The sequence below is a fragment of the Capsella rubella genome, unplaced genomic scaffold (assembly GCF_000375325.1).
Source record: "Capsella rubella cultivar Monte Gargano unplaced genomic scaffold, Caprub1_0 scaffold_2, whole genome shotgun sequence".
Classification (NCBI taxonomy): domain Eukaryota; kingdom Viridiplantae; phylum Streptophyta; class Magnoliopsida; order Brassicales; family Brassicaceae; genus Capsella; species Capsella rubella.
Genome location: NW_006238922.1, coordinates 816,359 through 833,369, shown reverse-complemented (window position 1 = coordinate 833,369; position 17,011 = coordinate 816,359). Strand labels below are relative to the sequence as shown.

General features: G+C 32.7%; 3 protein-coding genes across 5 annotated transcripts; 2 read left to right on the top strand and 1 right to left on the bottom strand.

The window, feature by feature from the left end:
- LOC17895910 (homeobox protein knotted-1-like 7) lies at nt 1-2,663 on the top strand. The gene is made up of 5 exons (XM_006302567.2): nt 1-400; nt 1,243-1,363; nt 1,828-2,027; nt 2,121-2,252; nt 2,352-2,663. Exons 1-5 carry the CDS (start codon nt 116-118, stop codon nt 2,490-2,492), a joined length of 879 nt encoding a protein of 292 aa, XP_006302629.1. The 5' UTR covers nt 1-115; the 3' UTR covers nt 2,493-2,663.
- A 2,381-nt stretch (nt 2,664-5,044) lies between these two features.
- LOC17895890 (bifunctional dTDP-4-dehydrorhamnose 3,5-epimerase/dTDP-4-dehydrorhamnose reductase) lies at nt 5,045-6,451 on the top strand. The gene is made up of 2 exons (XM_006302470.2): nt 5,045-5,588; nt 5,947-6,451. The coding sequence occupies exons 1-2, from the start codon at nt 5,139-5,141 to the stop codon at nt 6,400-6,402; spliced, it is 906 nt and encodes a 301-aa protein (XP_006302532.2). The 5' UTR covers nt 5,045-5,138; the 3' UTR covers nt 6,403-6,451.
- A 2,753-nt stretch (nt 6,452-9,204) lies between these two features.
- LOC17894899 (SPX domain-containing membrane protein At1g63010) lies at nt 9,205-14,273 on the bottom strand. 3 transcript variants are annotated; one of them, XM_023787357.1, is made up of 13 exons: nt 14,053-14,273; nt 13,890-13,970; nt 13,451-13,540; nt 12,466-12,560; nt 12,268-12,388; nt 11,760-12,071; nt 11,573-11,677; nt 11,039-11,493; nt 10,645-10,952; nt 10,373-10,554; nt 10,048-10,238; nt 9,746-9,879; nt 9,205-9,671 (listed from the first exon to the last, which is right to left on the bottom strand). In XM_023787357.1, the coding sequence occupies exons 4-13, from the start codon at nt 12,516-12,518 to the stop codon at nt 9,433-9,435; spliced, it is 2,100 nt and encodes a 699-aa protein (XP_023643125.1). In that variant the 5' UTR covers nt 12,519-12,560; nt 13,451-13,540; nt 13,890-13,970; nt 14,053-14,273; the 3' UTR covers nt 9,205-9,432. The 3 variants fall into 3 exon arrangements, with proteins under 3 accessions (XP_023643125.1, XP_023643126.1, XP_006301231.1); XM_023787358.1 differs by having other exon boundaries at nt 12,466-12,529; XM_006301169.2 differs by lacking the exons at nt 13,451-13,540; nt 13,890-13,970; nt 14,053-14,273 and adding an exon at nt 12,835-12,853.
- Nucleotides 14,274-17,011: the final 2,738 nt, after the last annotated feature.

Genomic DNA, 17,011 nt, shown 5'->3' with positions numbered 1-17,011 from the left:
GTTTCGTCTGATCATTCTCTCTCTCTCTCTCTTTCGTTCTCTAAACATACGAACCAAATCGGCTTCCAAGAATTAGGGTTTTCGGACAAAGAAACATAGTATTTTGTTCAAGAACATGCAAGAAGCGGCGCTAGGTATGATCGGAGGCACCGTAGGTGGAGACGGAGACGCCGTGGCCGCGGCGGAGCAGAATAGACAGATGAAAGGTGAGATAGCTACACATCCGATGTATGAACAGTTACTAGCAGCACACGTGTCGTGTCTTAGAGTAGCTACTCCGATAGATCAGCTTCCGATCATTGAAGCTCAGCTTTCTCAGTCTCATCATCTTCTCCGTTCTTATGCTTCCACCGCCGTTGGATACTCACACCATGATCGTCACGAGCTCGACAATTTCTTGGTACGTTTTTGGAATATAGTTTAATTTAACTTGTTTCTATAATTTTCATCATTTATGGTTTGATATAACTTATTATGTTTTCTTTTGAAAGTCGTTTTTGTTGATTTTTATTTTACTAAATGAAGCTATGATTACTATAAGTCTATAACCAATCTTGTTAAGTTTCAAACAAATTATGCTTTTCAATAATTTTCGGATTTTTTTTTTTAAACAAGATCATAGTGAATTTAAAAAAAATGTAAAACCTTATCATTATATTTCAATTATTTAAGTGGCTTTTTTTTTACCATATTTTTGTGAATATTAAAGATTACATGGAAAATAAAATAAAAAAAAAAAAAAAAGATTACATGGAAATTTAGGTATCTTCATACAATTTCCAAATTTATTGTACACACATAAATATTTCTGTAAAATATAGCTTTGTGTAAATGTATATAGTTAGGTGCTAAATTTTCAAGTCATTGTTAAATGTTAATAATTATATTGAAAATTCTATTTAATCTTAGACTAATCATGTTGGTTGAAGTCGGCGATTGATTTCTTTCTACTCCAAACGAAATTTTGCAATTTGCAGTAAAGTCGAAATTGATATTGCAACTACAATTTTGGAATTAGCTTGCGAAATGTCTCATAAAAGATTCTATAAATTAGGTAGAAACTATGACTATATAATTATCCAACCGATCAAAAACACACCACACCAGAAAGCACATATTTATGTGTGTATACACATAAGAGGAAATGTCTACTAAATTTAAATGAACTGAATAATTTTTTAATAAAATGTGAGGGGTCTAAAATATAATAATGATAATAATAATAATTAATTTTGGAGACAGGCACAATATGTAATGGTGTTGTGTAGCTTCAAAGAACAGCTGCAACAGCACGTGAGGGTTCATGCCGTCGAAGCTGTTATGGCTTGCCGTGAAATTGAGAACAACCTTCACTCTCTTACAGGTTCGTTCTTTCTTCTAATACTTTTCGATTTCACTTTTTCTTCATGATAATAATAATATTACCATATATAAACCCTCATAGATGAGTTAGGCATCTAAAGGTTCTTGTTGATCATACCATATATGAAGTTGAACAACTAGTCAACTAGTAAAAACATATTATAAATGTACATAATGTGTTGGGAGATGTGATGATGAAGAATATATTATATGCTCATGCCTCACACAATAAAATACAATATAAGATATGGAGATTTTTGTATGCTTACGTTATAACCTACGAAATATTATCACGTTTTGCGTTAATAATGTTCATGTAAAACTATACTACATTGATGTGGATTGTTGTAATCTAAAGGGCCTTTTGGGCTTGAGTCTACATTTGGGCTTGGGATTGATCCGTGTAGATCTTGTAGTTGGAGTAACGACAACATTATTTGAAACTTTCTCTATTCCCTTCCGTAGGAGCAACGTTAGGAGAAGGGTCCGGTGCAACGATGTCAGAGGACGAGGACGATCTTCAGATGGACTTCTCCTCGGATAACTCGGGAGTTGATTTTAGCGGCAGCCACGATATGACGGGATTTGGCCCGTTGCTACCGACTGAATCGGAAAGATCTCTAATGGAAAGAGTCAGACAAGAACTTAAACTCGAACTCAAACAGGTAAAAACCATAATGTTAGTTACAAAAATATATCATACATTATCTATAGTACGATTTATTTTTCTTGTAATGACATTTTATTTTGTGGATAAGGGTTTTAAATCGAGAATCGAAGATGTAAGAGAAGAGATAATGAGGAAAAGAAGGGCTGGGAAATTGCCAGGAGACACGACCACTGTCTTGAAAAATTGGTGGCAACAACATTGCAAGTGGCCTTACCCTACTGTGAGTACTATAACACATGAAACAACAAACTATACAGTTAATGTAATTAACAAGAAAATTGTAATGTACTAAAAGAAGAACATGTGATTGTTGAAACAGGAAGATGACAAGGCAAAACTGGTGGAGGAGACAGGACTGCAGTTGAAGCAAATCAACAATTGGTTCATTAACCAACGAAAGAGGAATTGGCACAACAACTCTCACTCACTCACTTCCTTGAAGTCCAAGCGCAAACACTAATCTCTTCTTTACTAATTAGTAATTACCTATACATCTTCATACTAATTACATTGCTTAATCATGCATGAGTATATATACGTATGTAATTCATGTTATTGTGATAATAACGAGGTGTGTAATCATTGATATCTTGTACTTTACTTAGCTTTTATTCAAATCCCCCAACGACCATACGTTTTGTGCTTTGAATGATTGATAGCTTATATTTTCATGTTAGTAATATCCATATATTTTGGACATTGTTTTGTTTTGTTTTTAGATTAAAGTATTGGTAATCAAAGTCTCAACAACTCAACAACGGATACTTTATAATTTATTTATTTGATATTACCATGTGATTTGCGTGACCTAATATTTCCAAATCATTTTAAACTCTTTAACAAAAATAATAGCTTATGAATCAAACCCTCCCAACCACCATACGATTTGTTCTTTGAGTGATTACAGTTTGTTAGTAATATACTAATGTCCATATATTTTGGACCGATATGTGAACAAAGTCGTCCATAAGAAAATGTAACATTTGATTTTAGTGTAAAATGATTGGTATTCAAAGTTCTCAAAAAACTTAACAACGGATACACTATATAGTTCTTTATTTGATTATTATCATGTGATTTGCGTGGCTTAATATTTTCAAATGATTTATAAACCCTTTCTTGGCATGTCGGCAAAATCAAATGATTTTACAAACACAATTGTCCCAAGAAAAATATGTATATTAAGGAATATTATTCACTAAAAAAAGTATAAAAAAGCTCTCGAGATTGAGAAATATTTAGATCTTAGAAAAGTCACTACATATGCCCCCATCACTTGTCCACTACGATTCAGACAGAAGATCCGATCTGGTTATAATAGTATATTAGTAATACATAACGTCCTGGCAATACCCAAATGCATCATTAATCTCATACTATAAAGTTTAAATGGTTGACAAAAACTTTTTACTGACTATAATTAATTGAATGAATTTTAGGTAATATATATGTTTTCAACAAAGTGTTTTGTAAGAGTCTTTTTATGTGGTTGATATATCAATGTTTGTGTATAAATCTAGATCTTTGGTTACTCACTTAAACCTCATTAGAATGTCAAATCAATTACAATGATATAGAAACTTCTCATTTATATATCAACCACCATATTTAGTACTGTTTTTTTTTTGTTAATATAATAACAAATTTAACATACATTTCGATTAGACAAATATAGTACCAAATATGGGATTATTGTAAAGGAGAAGTCATTATTTAGTAATATAATAAAATAATGATATAGAGATTTCTCATTTACATTTACATTAATCCTATATTTAGTATTATTTTTAATAATCGAAATGTATCTAAATTTGTTCAAACAATGCTATATATCACAGAAGTTAGTGAGTAAAATATTGAAAATTCTATATATTGCTAAGTTGGCATTTTAATTTGTTCTCTCATATAATATTGTACATATAATTTTTAAAGTTAACTAATAACGTAATAATATTCTGAATTGTAAATTAATTAATTAGTTAGATTCTTTTTAATTTAGATTGTAATAAGATTAAATTAAATTAAATTCAGACCTCAAATGTAGTGATAGTGGAATCTATTTTTGTGTTAATTAACAATTGGGCTTTTATCATACTCCACCGCCATGACAGATCTCTGTCTAAAATTCGGACAACGATTAACTATTTTTTAAAACACAGATTACTACTAAGTACTAACAATAGTTTAAGGTAAATTGTAATCCACTACCTCAAGACTAGGAAAACTACTTCTACGCCCCCATATTTATGAAGGAAGTAATAACACATCCAAAAATTAGAAAACCCAAAATCAAAATATTAACTAAATATTGGTTGTATATTTGTTCGACTTAGTCTAATATTAAAACAAATAATTTGACACATAAAATATGTACCGAACCATTTTTGAATTTATATATAATGTATATTCCTCAAAATTGGTTAATCTAAGTCAATCAATTAAAGTTATTGACAAAAAAAATTGTTTAAAATTATTTTTGCCTAAAGTTTATGGTAATTTATTTTTTCTTTTTGGTATGCTATGATTTATAAAAACTATTATATATATATATATATGGAATAGCAATAACACCATAAGTGTTACTATTGAAATTCGAAAACTAAAACTAAGATATTTTCTGAAAATTTTAAAAATATAATTTGGATGGTATTACTAATTTGCTGTGATATAATTTGCTACGAAGATATTTCACTAAAGTTAATATAACAAATGACATAAAAATTAGTCAAATAGAGTGACATTTAAAAACAAAATATTTATAGATACTCACATTTACTTTTCCACTAATACATACAGTTTTGTTTAGCCAAATTTTCTCATTATATTTTTTGGTAATTAAAACCTAAAATTAACAATTTCCTAAAAATGTTTATAAATCTCTCTCTAGGAGGGTCATAAATCTCAAAAAAGAAAACATGGGTGGTTAAAAGTAAAACACTAAAAAGTTTCATTGTCTCCCCGAAAATTTGGGATAAAACGAAGCTTCACCGATCCCACACACAACAAAACGTCTCTATTTCTCTTCTTCCCTTCAGATCCACACACTCCTCCTCCTCCTCTCTTATATCTCCGGCGATTATTTTCCGATCACCGACAAAAAAAAAACATGGTTGTAGCAGACGCAAACGGTTCTTCAACCTCATTCAACTTCCTAATCTACGGTCGAACTGGATGGATCGGTGGTTTACTCGGTAAGCTCTGCGAATCTCAAGGCATCTCTTACACTTACGGCTCCGGTCGTCTCCAAGATCGTCAATCGATCGTCGCCGACATCGAATCGGTGAAACCTAGCCACGTGTTCAACGCCGCTGGAGTCACCGGTCGTCCTAATGTTGATTGGTGCGAATCTCACAAAGTCGAGACGATTCGTACGAATGTCGCCGGAACCCTAACTCTCGCCGATATTTGCAGAGAGAAGGGACTTGTTCTGATCAATTACGCTACGGGTTGTATATTTGAGTATGATTCGGGTCATCCTCTCGGGTCGGGTATTGGATTCAAGGAAGAGGATACTCCTAACTTCACTGGATCTTTCTACTCTCAAACCAAAGCTATGGTGAGACTTGAGACTTGAGATTCAGATTCTTTTTTCACATTTTCAATCCTTTTATTTTGGTTTTACTTCAGATTCGATCCGTTTCTTTGTTTAATTCTCTGATTCAACCCACAAAATCTGAGATTTTAGCTGATTTTGTCTTTGGAAATGGTTAGATTAGATTTTGTTAGAGCTTCGTTGACATGGAATGTTCAAGATTTGTGCTAATTTAGTTCTGATTCGTGTTGATTGTTTAGATCTTAGATCCTAAATTAGCTCTGAGAATGTTGCATAGATGAAATGTAGATTAGCTCAATGTTCTTGAGATGATCAATAAGCTCGTTTTATTGACTAGTTGAATCTGGTTATGTAAATATAGGTGGAGGAGCTGCTCAAGAACTATGAAAATGTATGCACGCTAAGAGTGCGTATGCCCATCTCTTCGGATTTAACAAACCCGAGAAACTTCATCACGAAGATTGCTCGGTATGAGAAAGTTGTGGACATCCCTAACTCGATGACAATCCTCGACGAGCTCCTCCCGATATCGATCGAAATGGCAAAGAGGAACTTGACCGGGATCTACAATTTCACTAATCCAGGGGTTGTGAGTCACAACGAGATCTTGGAGATGTACAGAGACTACATTGACCCGAGCTTTACTTGGAAGAACTTCACATTGGAGGAACAAGCTAAAGTGATTGTGGCTCCAAGGAGTAACAACGAGCTCGATGCCACTAAGTTGAAGACTGAGTTCCCTGAGTTGATGTCTATCAAGGAATCTCTGATCAAGTTCGTGTTTGAGCCGAACAAGAAGACTGAAGTTAAAGCTTAAATGCTGTAAAAGGGTTTTTGTAAGGTAAACAGTTCAAAACCCCCCAACATATAAAAAAGAAAATCAAAAATCAAAAGTCAAAAAATCAAAAACATTTGGGTTTTTAAAAGAAGTATCTTTTTTTTGGGGTTTATGGGCTGAAAAAAATTGTTGTGTTTTTTGTATTTTTATTATTGTTTTCTTCTTCCCAATGTTGTTGTATTGTTAAAATAAACCTTTTTCATTACAAATAAAATTGTACTATTTTGAGGATTTTGCGTTATTTCCTCTGTTTTTAATCTCTTGTTGATTAATTATCTCAATTATCATCTTTTTCCTATGGGTAAGTAAAATTGGTTATTGAGTATATATGCTAGTTGCATGCGAAAATGTCGTATCAACGTATTAAACATTGTTGGTACTTATAACTTATAAAACACTCAAAAAAATTAAACTAAAAAAAAAAGATTACTGTTTATAAGAAAGACCACACAGTATTATTCGAAGATATAATGACAATATCACATTCTTTAATATTTTCCCACACATGTATGCACGTTAGGAGATTACTGTTCCCACACATGACAATATCACATTCTTCAATATTTGAAGTTCTTTCTCTTGTACCAGATTTTTGACGTCAAACTTATATCTTTCATTGCTGCGAATACACATATGCTGCAACAATATATATAGTTTGTGCATGATACATCCACCATATTATTGTCTTTGCACCAACCCAATTTGCATTGCTATGATAAGAGCCTGCAAATATATTCACCCGAGGAAATAGAGTTTGTGTTTGGATGCTATCTAGTATGTACATCAATGTCAGTTTCTTATGACTTACACTAAATGGCGACATAATTTCACAAATCTTATAAGACAAATATCAAAGTCTCAGTTATGAAAATATGACAAGCAGAAACGAATGCAATGACCGATAAAAGATAATTTCTTATAGGAAATTATTGGAAAAACTTCTAAATGTTTAGTTTTAGACCATTAGCTAATTCCATATTTAATTTAATGGTCTCTAATCTCTATCTAGGGTTACTACAATATTTGTTCTCTCTCGAACATATAACATTGTACTCTAAGATCTAGATTGATTAACACTATTTGTTCAATTCGATATGAACTATTATGAAGTTATAAATCATTATAAAAAACCAAACAAAATAAAATAAAATAAAATAATAAGAAAAGAAGAAGAGAAGAGAGATTACCTTTGGTTACTACTCTTCTTCCATGTGCTAAATTAAGCAGAACCAGTTTCAGGGCAACTCTCCTTTGGCAGGTCATCTACGTACATCGATCTTGGAAAAGTTTCGATGCACATATATGTGGAAAAGGACCTGCCAATAGAGAAGTGCCCTAGAACTAGTGAGCTTACGTACATGTTTCTTCTCTTCATCTCTACAAGATCCATGTAGTCGTGTGTGTGTTATATATACGTGTGAGCACATATACATATAGTAGTTAAATATAGATAAGGAATTTTCGACAACGAATATCGGATTTTTCCATGATGTCTCTTTAGATAAGCTGGAAATTTATTTTTGCAGCTTTTTTTGTTTCTTTCTATCAGAACACATGAGGTGAGAATATAAAGATATGGAATGTGAGAAAATTAGTAATTATACTGTAAATTTAATATTTGAAAGGTGCAATGAATCCAGTTTCATTGGTTTTTTAAATTTTTAGTTATTCGGTCTAGTTTGATACAATTTTGGTTTCAGTTTAGATTCTGTATTTGGCCAAGATTTATTTAAAGGTGAAATTATACATTTTAGGTTTGGTTTGATTTTTTGTTAACGTTTTGTTATGAACTGTATAATTTTATAAAAATACATATAAATTCCGAAATAGGTTTATAATTTTTTGGTTTGATTTTGTAATTCTAACACAATGAAACTATATAAATTAGCAAAGATTAAATTCCAAAGTGTTGAAAGAAAGAAATGATTTCATTCTCTCAATGCAATAATGAAATATGGTATAGATGTTGTGCCATATAGACCAATATGTATATAGGATATGCCGTTGGATATTCTTTAGTTGTGCCATGCATGGTTACTTTATAATGAACAAGAATAGCTTTTCAGACCAAAATAAAACTACTTCTAGAAATTGAAAAACTAAATTAAAATTTCGAATAATAGTCTTGTTACTTTTATAGAGTCTAAAGTTCATAGAAAGAAAATAGAGGACGAATATATTTGTTTTCCCACGTTATGAGAACGTTGTTTTCCCTTATATAATTGAAAACTATTAAACTGATTAACAAAAAGTTTTCACGAAGTTAGAAATAATAGAAAGACATAACATAGTGATCTTATGTCTCGATCGACTAGCTCAGAGTTTTGCAGTTCACTAATGTTACGAAATAAGATAATCATTATATTATACGTACATTTTACCACTACACCATGAACCAACCATGCATAAAAGATATTCCAAATAATTGTATAGAAAACGCATATATCAAAGTTTTGTTTTATAAATTATGGTTTAGTTACAAATGTAAACGATGGATGGAGGATTCTCCATTATTAGCAGGACATGCATGGAACAATCCTCTTTCATATTCCAGTTTTGTTCTCCATCTATATTGATTCAATTGTTTTCGTCCGTGGACCGCTAGACATATATACCATATAATATATTGCTCAAGTATTATGTTAGCAATGAGCTAGTTAAGGTCGGAATGTGAATTTCATCAAACTCATGTTAAGATGGATAAGAACAAGAGATAGAAAGATCCATTACAGAAGAATAAACTTGGGTTAAGAAATCAAAAACAAAATTCATTACAAGTAATTCAGATCAAAAATCTCACAATACTGGAACAAGGTTTCTACCAAACAGAGGATTAGGTATATATATATACGCGTAGACATACTATTAAGTATATTAACACATATACAGCCATGTGAATTGGAACATTAGTGACAACAAAAATAATCAAATAAAAGAGAGGATGATCATACACACTGTTTCTTTTTTTTTTTTATTCTATTTTGAAAAATTGGTGGCAAAACTCCAAAATCAATAGAGAGAGTTATAAGTACAACAAGTAGCAACAATGGAGCCAATGCAGATGACAAGTGATGGTAGAAGAGTGGCATTCAAGAGATGGCCTCTTCCCAAGTATCCTCCCAATGTTATGGTTACATCCGCCACAACTCGAGCCAAAGTTCCAGCTTCTGTCGACAGCAACCCTCCGTTGTATGTTCCTTTCGATAGCCTCGATGACATTACTCGCGATAACAACGACAGATTCACACCTAAAGAACCAGAAAAGTCATTAGGAGTCTGTTGGTTCTTTGAAAACAGAAAGCAGAGGTTTGTTTAGTTATACCTTCGAGTACTTCAGCAGCCACGAACATAACGAGACCAGAGACTACATATTGTGGTACAGTGTATGGAACAAACAGATTGAAACTGAAGAGAATCCCGATGAAGACGATGATCTCAGATGTTAAAAGGATTTGCCTGTGAGAGAGACATTGCAAATCATCACACCAAAGTAACCATCAAAGTTTTGGATTCGTCGAAAAGTTTCAGTAGGAATTCAATCATTAGGTATATAAAACAGGATCAAGCTTTTTAGATCGAAGAATTATGTATTTGGTTTGGTTTGAGCTTGGGATCCAAGATTACCTGTCTTCAAACATATTACTGATGTAACTTCCGACCAAAATGTTGATTGGCAACACCGTTAGGCCAAGGCAGGCTAGGAAGATGGCAACAGAGCTTGTTGACCAACTAAAGTAGTATGAAGTAATGACACTAGATTCTGACAGTAATATTTCCATTGCGTACTTGAGCATGAAGTAGATCAACAGTTGAACCTGACCACCAAAACCACACGACAAAGATTTCAGTCAGATAAACTTTTAAGATTCCGAGAATTCTTCTATCGGGAATCATGTCTATCAAAATTATGTATTTTTTTCTCGATGTTGACGAAAACTGATGATGGTACCTTAACAGATGGAGTAAGAAGTTGGTATGCTGATCTGAAAGAATTTGCAGGTTTGTGAGAATCTTCTTGAGATTCTTCACTTTCATTGCAGTCCTCTTCATCCTCTGGCTTGATTCCTGAAGTAATCAGCAAGGGCTTTTGAAGACCTTCCTCGACTCTGCTACTTTCAACTCTGTCTGTCACTGCATCAACCAAGTATCCAATTAAAACTCGTTAATTATTGTTACAATAAAAACAGCTTTTACTATCAATAATCTTCAAAAGCAGATTACTTGATGTTGTTTCATTTGGATTGGTTTTTTCTTCTTCCTCTGTGTCGCGCAACGGCTCTCTGAATGATATGCATAGCCATACCAAATAGAATAGCCAAGCCACAGCCATAACCCACCCAGGCAAAGTAGACTGATTAAATGTAAACTTGTAGAACTTGAATTTTATTTGGAGTAAACCGGCAAGCGCAGGACCACAAGCCATTCCAAGAGCACTAGCACTCACAAAACCTGCCGATGCCTGCATTCGGATTCTTAAAGGCACACAATCACTGATATATCTCCGGTTCACAGCTCTTGCTGATCCCAACCTGGAAAAATTACAGGGTTAAAATTAGTCGTAGAAAAGGTTTACTCTTTACGCGATTCATAGGAAAATGTTTAACTTGTAACTTACCCACAAAAGACACGGCCGAGTAAGAGAAGCGCTATAGAATTGGCATCATAAGCCAATGCATACATTAAGTTTCCAATAAAGAGCATGATGCTGCTAAACACAAGAGGTTTGAAGTAAGATTTGTTGGACCACGCGCTGAAATAAACTGATGAGAATACTTGAGCAATAGCCATTGATCCAATGACAACACCGCAAACCGTTGCTGCTGCCCCAAGGCTCATCGAATAGTCATCTGCTGTAGGGACGATGATATAAGTGTTGACCATGTACAAAAATGTATTTCCTAGATTCAGGAGTAACGAATTAAAATGGTAAGTCCGCTCATCGAATGTTTCCTCTGAAGGAGTCACCAATTCATCTTGCATGATGAGAGCATGTTGTGCCAAGAAGTTAAGAAAATTTGTCGAGTGCGTTAGCTTGTCCACTGCGGTTTTTATTGCCTCAACCACTGGATCCTGCAGAGTTCAAGGAATGTATTACGATTTACAAGTGCTAAATAGAGGAATCTGAATTTATATATTTGACATGTAGTACCTGAAGCGGAAGAACGGGCTGGTCATAAATTGAATAAAAGCTTCCTTCATTTTCTTGAAGCTCATGAAGATTGCGTGAAATTGCCCCAACAACAGCTCCTACACCCTATATATTCAATACACAGAACATTTCAGATCCCTAACAAGAAGAGCCTATAGATAAGAATGGTAAGAACAATTTAATTTACCACATGCTTAAAGACTTGTTGAAGCTGAGAGTAAGGATGATTAGCGCGGGTCTTCACGTAATAATCAGCGAATCTATAGCCAAACCGTTTGTCAAATTTCTTAAGTATCTTGCGCAGACCAATGGCGTTAAGCTCAACGAATTTCAGAAGCTGAAGAAGGTCTCGCCCAACGTCTCTGTATGATTCTCGTAGCTCAACAATTCTTGATATGTCAGGCTGCTCAAGTATAGCATCATGAGTTTCCCTCAACATGGCTAATCGCCCTGAGAGCAACCCTTGTTGTTCCAACATGAAAAGGACAGTTGTCTCAATCTACAAAATGATGAATCACTTTCAATATCTCGAACATTTCAACACTATAAAGGATTTCCATGTGATCATCAGAATGGTTAACATCTAAATGTTTCATCCAATAAACAGAAACTAAACCTCAGAGATGCATGGACAATAACACTTTAGTGAGAGTAGTATTCGCATAAAATCATCTTGACAATTGTCTGTAACATACCTGAGTATCGAGCATCCTTGAGAAATCTTTGAGAACATGGCGAGGATGTTGAGATCCGCCTTGGATTTGTTCAGCATATTGCTTCACTTTCTTCTTCATCAATTTGTAGTTGATGTAATAGCTACAAGGGAATCATCAATATGATTAGAAGATACATTAAGATGTGCTAATACCGAGATATCGTAAGAAAATGCATACCCTCTCCATTCTTCAATTTGTTTCCGCTGCAAATACTTCCCAAACGCCACCATCTTTTTATCGCCTAAAGCAGAGCGCAAAGTTCAAATAAGAGCCTGAGAAGAATGTCGAAATTAGAACACCTTGGTACCACTTATATATAGATTTTGCTTTTTGTCAACTTGACAACCAAACAGAGAATGGGTTTTGTGGCAAGGGAAATGAATTAAATACAAATACATAATAATATTATCCAAAGTCAATAGCATTCACGAACATTTTTAAAATCCCAAAATGGAAAGGAGAGAAAAAGAACATTTCTAGAAGCTCCTGAAGACTTATTAGTTCACATTGAGATTTACAAATCAACCAATCCACAACAAGCCTTACCCAGTGGAGCTAACCAAAATTTTAAAACTTCGACCTGATCATTACAAAATACAATCACACATATTAGAGTCAGATATCAAGACAGTCACAAAGAAAGCTATGCAAATAGATTCAAGAGGCATAACACACAAGTCAGATTCAAGGGATTAACGCGAATCCGGTTGCGAAAATGAAAGAAAGAGTCATGGACAAAAAAAAACAATATGACTCAAGCACGAAGAGATCATAAAGCATCTAAAAGGAATAAACCTCCAATGGATTGGTGTGAAAGTGCTGAGTGGTAGTGCTCAAGCACAATTACAAATTACAGTAATAGAAACCAAATCAAGAAAACTTCAAGTTACACTTTTATAAAAAACATTTACACGAAAGTCAGCGGCTAAATGGCTGGCTATCTCAACAAGCCATGTGCTTAGATGTGAGATACGATCACACAGAAATCACTAAGGACATTAAAAATACCAAATCAAATCAAATCAAAAATTTGAAGGAAACAATAAAAACTCAGCTCATTTTCTACTTCAAAACTCCTTCATTTTCAATTAACCAAGATCCTTTGTTCTATAGCACAGAAGCCAAAACAGAGATCTTGGTACATTCAGTAAAAACTCATTACCTCTGTCTATCCTTCTTCTTCTTCTTCTGGTTCTTCTTGAATACAAAAAGCTGATGGTTCTTCTGGTTCTTCTTATACAGATATAAATCTCTGAAAGAAAAGATTAAAAAAGTGCAAAGAGATCAGAACACACGAGCTTAGCATTAAGGAAGGCCTACACAAAAACTAATAAACTTTTGTGAAATATTATACTATAAATTAGATCAATAGTGGAGTCAATGATACATGATTTCTAAAGCAGCCCAACTTGCTTTAGTAGTAGGCCAAATAGTTTTTGCCATGTTTAAAGAAAACTCCACACCTTACAGACATATAAAAAACGCCAAAAAGTTTTAAACTTTTTCTAACATGGAGTCACATCCAACCCTAGATTCTCTTCTTCTGTCAACTTTTACGTTCTCTGATCAATCAAACGAGAAAACAAAAAACAGAACAATACCTAAAGTGAGAAACTTGATTGGAAAAATCCCAACTTTATTGTCCTGATTTTGAGATATAGATGACCATCAACGTAATAAACCTGAAAAAACAAACAAATCTGGATTAAAAGATCATTCTTTTATGAGTTAACAATCAACGAAAAGAACTGAGAACACACAAACCCAGAAAAGCTTCGATTTTTACGAAGAACCCAGAAAGAAAAAACCAAAAAAAGAGAATCTTGAAGAGAGTCTCGGACTAATTGATCATAGTAGATCGCAAAATCTTATAAGGAGCAAATTGTATCATCAATCGCATTTACTCAGATGGACCCAATCATTGAGGAAAAAGAAAAGAAGAGTGGAAAATCAAATCGTGGCTGCCGAGAAGTCCTCAAATTGCATGTTTTTAATAAAAGGGGAGCTTTTACGTAATTATGTGAAACTTCTTGGATTGGGGGTTTTGGGAACAAATGTAAAGTTTTAGGGTGTAAATGAAAATAAAACAAATTTTAGTCGGCCGCTTATGGAAACAAGTACAAAATGTAACCATTGTTCTGGTATTTCTCTGTCGTTAATAGGAAATTACATGATTTGATTATAACCATATAATCCGAAATTGTAAATGAAATGGAAAATAAAACTATTTTTTTAAAGCTTCTTCAAAATTGATGTGTATTGATATAAATGAGAAAGGATGGAGTCGAATAGTGTTGTAGATATGATGTGTTGGTATTCAATTTGTCTTCATGTAATGAATATTTGTAAAAGACATATGTCATGGACTCATGTGTCCGTATTCAATTTGTATCTTTTTTTTTTTTCATAGTTTAAAGTTGAGAAAAACATAAAAGAAAACGACACAATTTTAGTTGGAATATAATTTTATAATTAGGTGGCAGATATTTGTCTTTTTTCTCCATATTGTTTCATAAAAATAACCATAGTGAGGTAGATCCCAAAATATAAAATAAACATAGTGAGGACAAAATGTATGAGACCTATTTTTGGACAAAAACACTTACCAAAAATAAGCAGAAACTCATATTAGTATTATTATGTAGCCATATTTATTAAACTCATTTTTTTCTTTTTCAAAAGTTTACATAATAGCACATAAGATCCAATTCTGTAAAACATTGTTTACATATATATATTTAATATTGTAGTGGTTTAGTGTTTTACGTACCAAATTATTTGCTTATGTATTCTCTTTATTTAGCGAGAGCCCGAGAGATTAGAAAAATAAGTTATTTGGTTGAAATCTCTACTAAATATGTCGAAAAGGTTAGTTATTTAGTTGGAAAAATATATCATCTTTACTATATCTTAAAAACCTGTAAAAAAAAATGTTATTTCACGATTAGATATATCAAACATGTATTCATCATCCATACAAAGTGTTTCCATAAAAAAAAATGTAAGCTTCCTAAAGATTAGCTACTCCCATAATTAAAGATGAGTCGCATGATTACAATTACATACAAAAATTTTATCTTTTATTAGTCGGTGGTCCAACCTTTGTGACATTCGTAAATTTTATATTAGCTCAATTATTGCTATGTCTTTTCTTTTTGATTATACATGTATAAATTGATAATGTATTAGAGGTATTGATGCTAAAAAAGTGATAAAAACGTTAATTAAAAGAATGGTTTTTATAAATTACCTTATGATACATACACTAGACAATAATTTTTTCGATATAACAAAGTATATTCTAAGAGTATATTCGGATTTGGTTTTAACTTTATTGAAGCCGCACGACATAAAAGTGCTTTTACGACACCTATTTATAATTTTCTTAGAGTATCAGATTTTGCATGGTGTCAGATATTTTTTTGCCTGGTTTAATAGGAGTATTAAATAAGTTAGTGTAAAGCATAATTATTTGCTAAGGTTTTGTACTCATTATTTACGCGTCTACTCTCTAGTGGACACAACAGTTTTAACTCTTAGTATTTGATTTGCTAAGGTTCTCTTCTACGTTCTAAACTAGTGTGTGCCTTTAGTGGACACTATGAGTTCACGACATGTGTCTTTCTTTGCACCAAACCCCACTTTAAAGATAAAACCAAAGCAAGTGCAGCTGTGGACCTGTGTAAGAGAGTGTGAGAAGGTGACATGCATGTAATTCTCTAGAAAAATCTACTTCATCCTTTTTTTAGAAATGTGTATATCGTTTTATTGCTATATAAAAGTCATAGATGGTTTGATTACTTGGTGATTGAGAGAAGATCAATACTAGTTCAAATTAAAAAAAAAAAAAAATTTCAAGACAATGATTTAATTAGTGCATGCCCTTCTTACATATTTGGTTGTTAATTTTTGTATTAGCTGATTGACGCAAATAGAGAATTTTAATTTGTTTTTAGATATATATCATTACTGTTTAAAAATAAAGAATATACGTTAATATTAAAAGAAAACCTTATGATTAAATTAACAATGACTACAATATTCAGAATATATAATTAAACATCACAGTATAGTTTTGTAAAAATTAACAACCACATGTTTTGCCTGTATTTTGGATCTTGATTTGGAAGAAACTTATAATTTGCAACTTATAATAAGTTGAACCTATATAATAACCTCAGCTCTTCTAATTCCTGTGAGTGCAGTGTAGTGTTAGTGCCAGTAGTAAGTAATACCAGATGCTCTTGGACATGGTGAGTGGTGGACGACTTTGAGCAGTACGAGTAGAAATGTTGTGATTGATTTGCTTCGTTAATATTACTACCTTCCTCCTCATATTGTAAATCTCTCCAAGATGGAAATGAATATTTTTATATAGAAGTTTGGAGACTTCATCTATATTATCAACACTTCTGCAACTTGACACCATTTAAATCCTATTGGCCCTATATTTTGTCAAAATGGAAAAGCAAAAAAAAAAATAATAATAATAATTGCGGTTTGCGACAAAAGAGATAAACAATAATACAAAAAAGTTTTTTTTTTAATAAATGTGGATTTTATTCAAAAGGTGACTAGTTTTTGGTTTTTTATTTTATTTTATTTTATAGTGTGGTAGGCCTAAATACAAATACTTGTCTTGTGCCTAGACCTACAAGTACATCTTGTGGTATGCTTCTTTCCTCTTGTTTTTCCCATTTTTAGAAACTTTTTGGGACAAATG

What these genes read in the sequence shown, in the direction of transcription:
- LOC17895910 (XM_006302567.2), top strand. Translation starts at nt 116, where the DNA reads ATGCAAGAAGCGGCGCTAGGTATGATCGGAGGCACCGTAGGTGGAGAC. An exon ending in CAACCTTCACTCTCTTACAG is followed by an intron (nt 1,364 to 1,827) that starts GTTCGTTCTTTC and finishes TCCCTTCCGTAG; the next exon opens with GAGCAACGTTAGGAGAAGGG. An exon ending in GCAAGTGGCCTTACCCTACT is followed by an intron (nt 2,253 to 2,351) that starts GTGAGTACTATA and finishes TTGTTGAAACAG; the next exon opens with GAAGATGACAAGGCAAAACT.
- LOC17895890 (XM_006302470.2), top strand. Translation starts at nt 5,139, where the DNA reads ATGGTTGTAGCAGACGCAAACGGTTCTTCAACCTCATTCAACTTCCTA. An exon ending in ACTCTCAAACCAAAGCTATG is followed by an intron (nt 5,589 to 5,946) that starts GTGAGACTTGAG and finishes ATGTAAATATAG; the next exon opens with GTGGAGGAGCTGCTCAAGAA.
- LOC17894899 (XM_023787357.1), bottom strand. Translation starts at nt 12,518, where the DNA reads ATGGTGGCGTTTGGGAAGTATTTGCAGCGGAAACAAATTGAAGAATGG. An exon ending in CAAGGATGCTCGATACTCAG is followed by an intron (nt 12,072 to 12,267) that starts GTATGTTACAGA and finishes ATCATTTTGTAG; the next exon opens with ATTGAGACAACTGTCCTTTT. An exon ending in TCCAAATGAAACAACATCAA is followed by an intron (nt 10,555 to 10,644) that starts GTAATCTGCTTT and finishes TGGTTGATGCAG; the next exon opens with TGACAGACAGAGTTGAAAGT.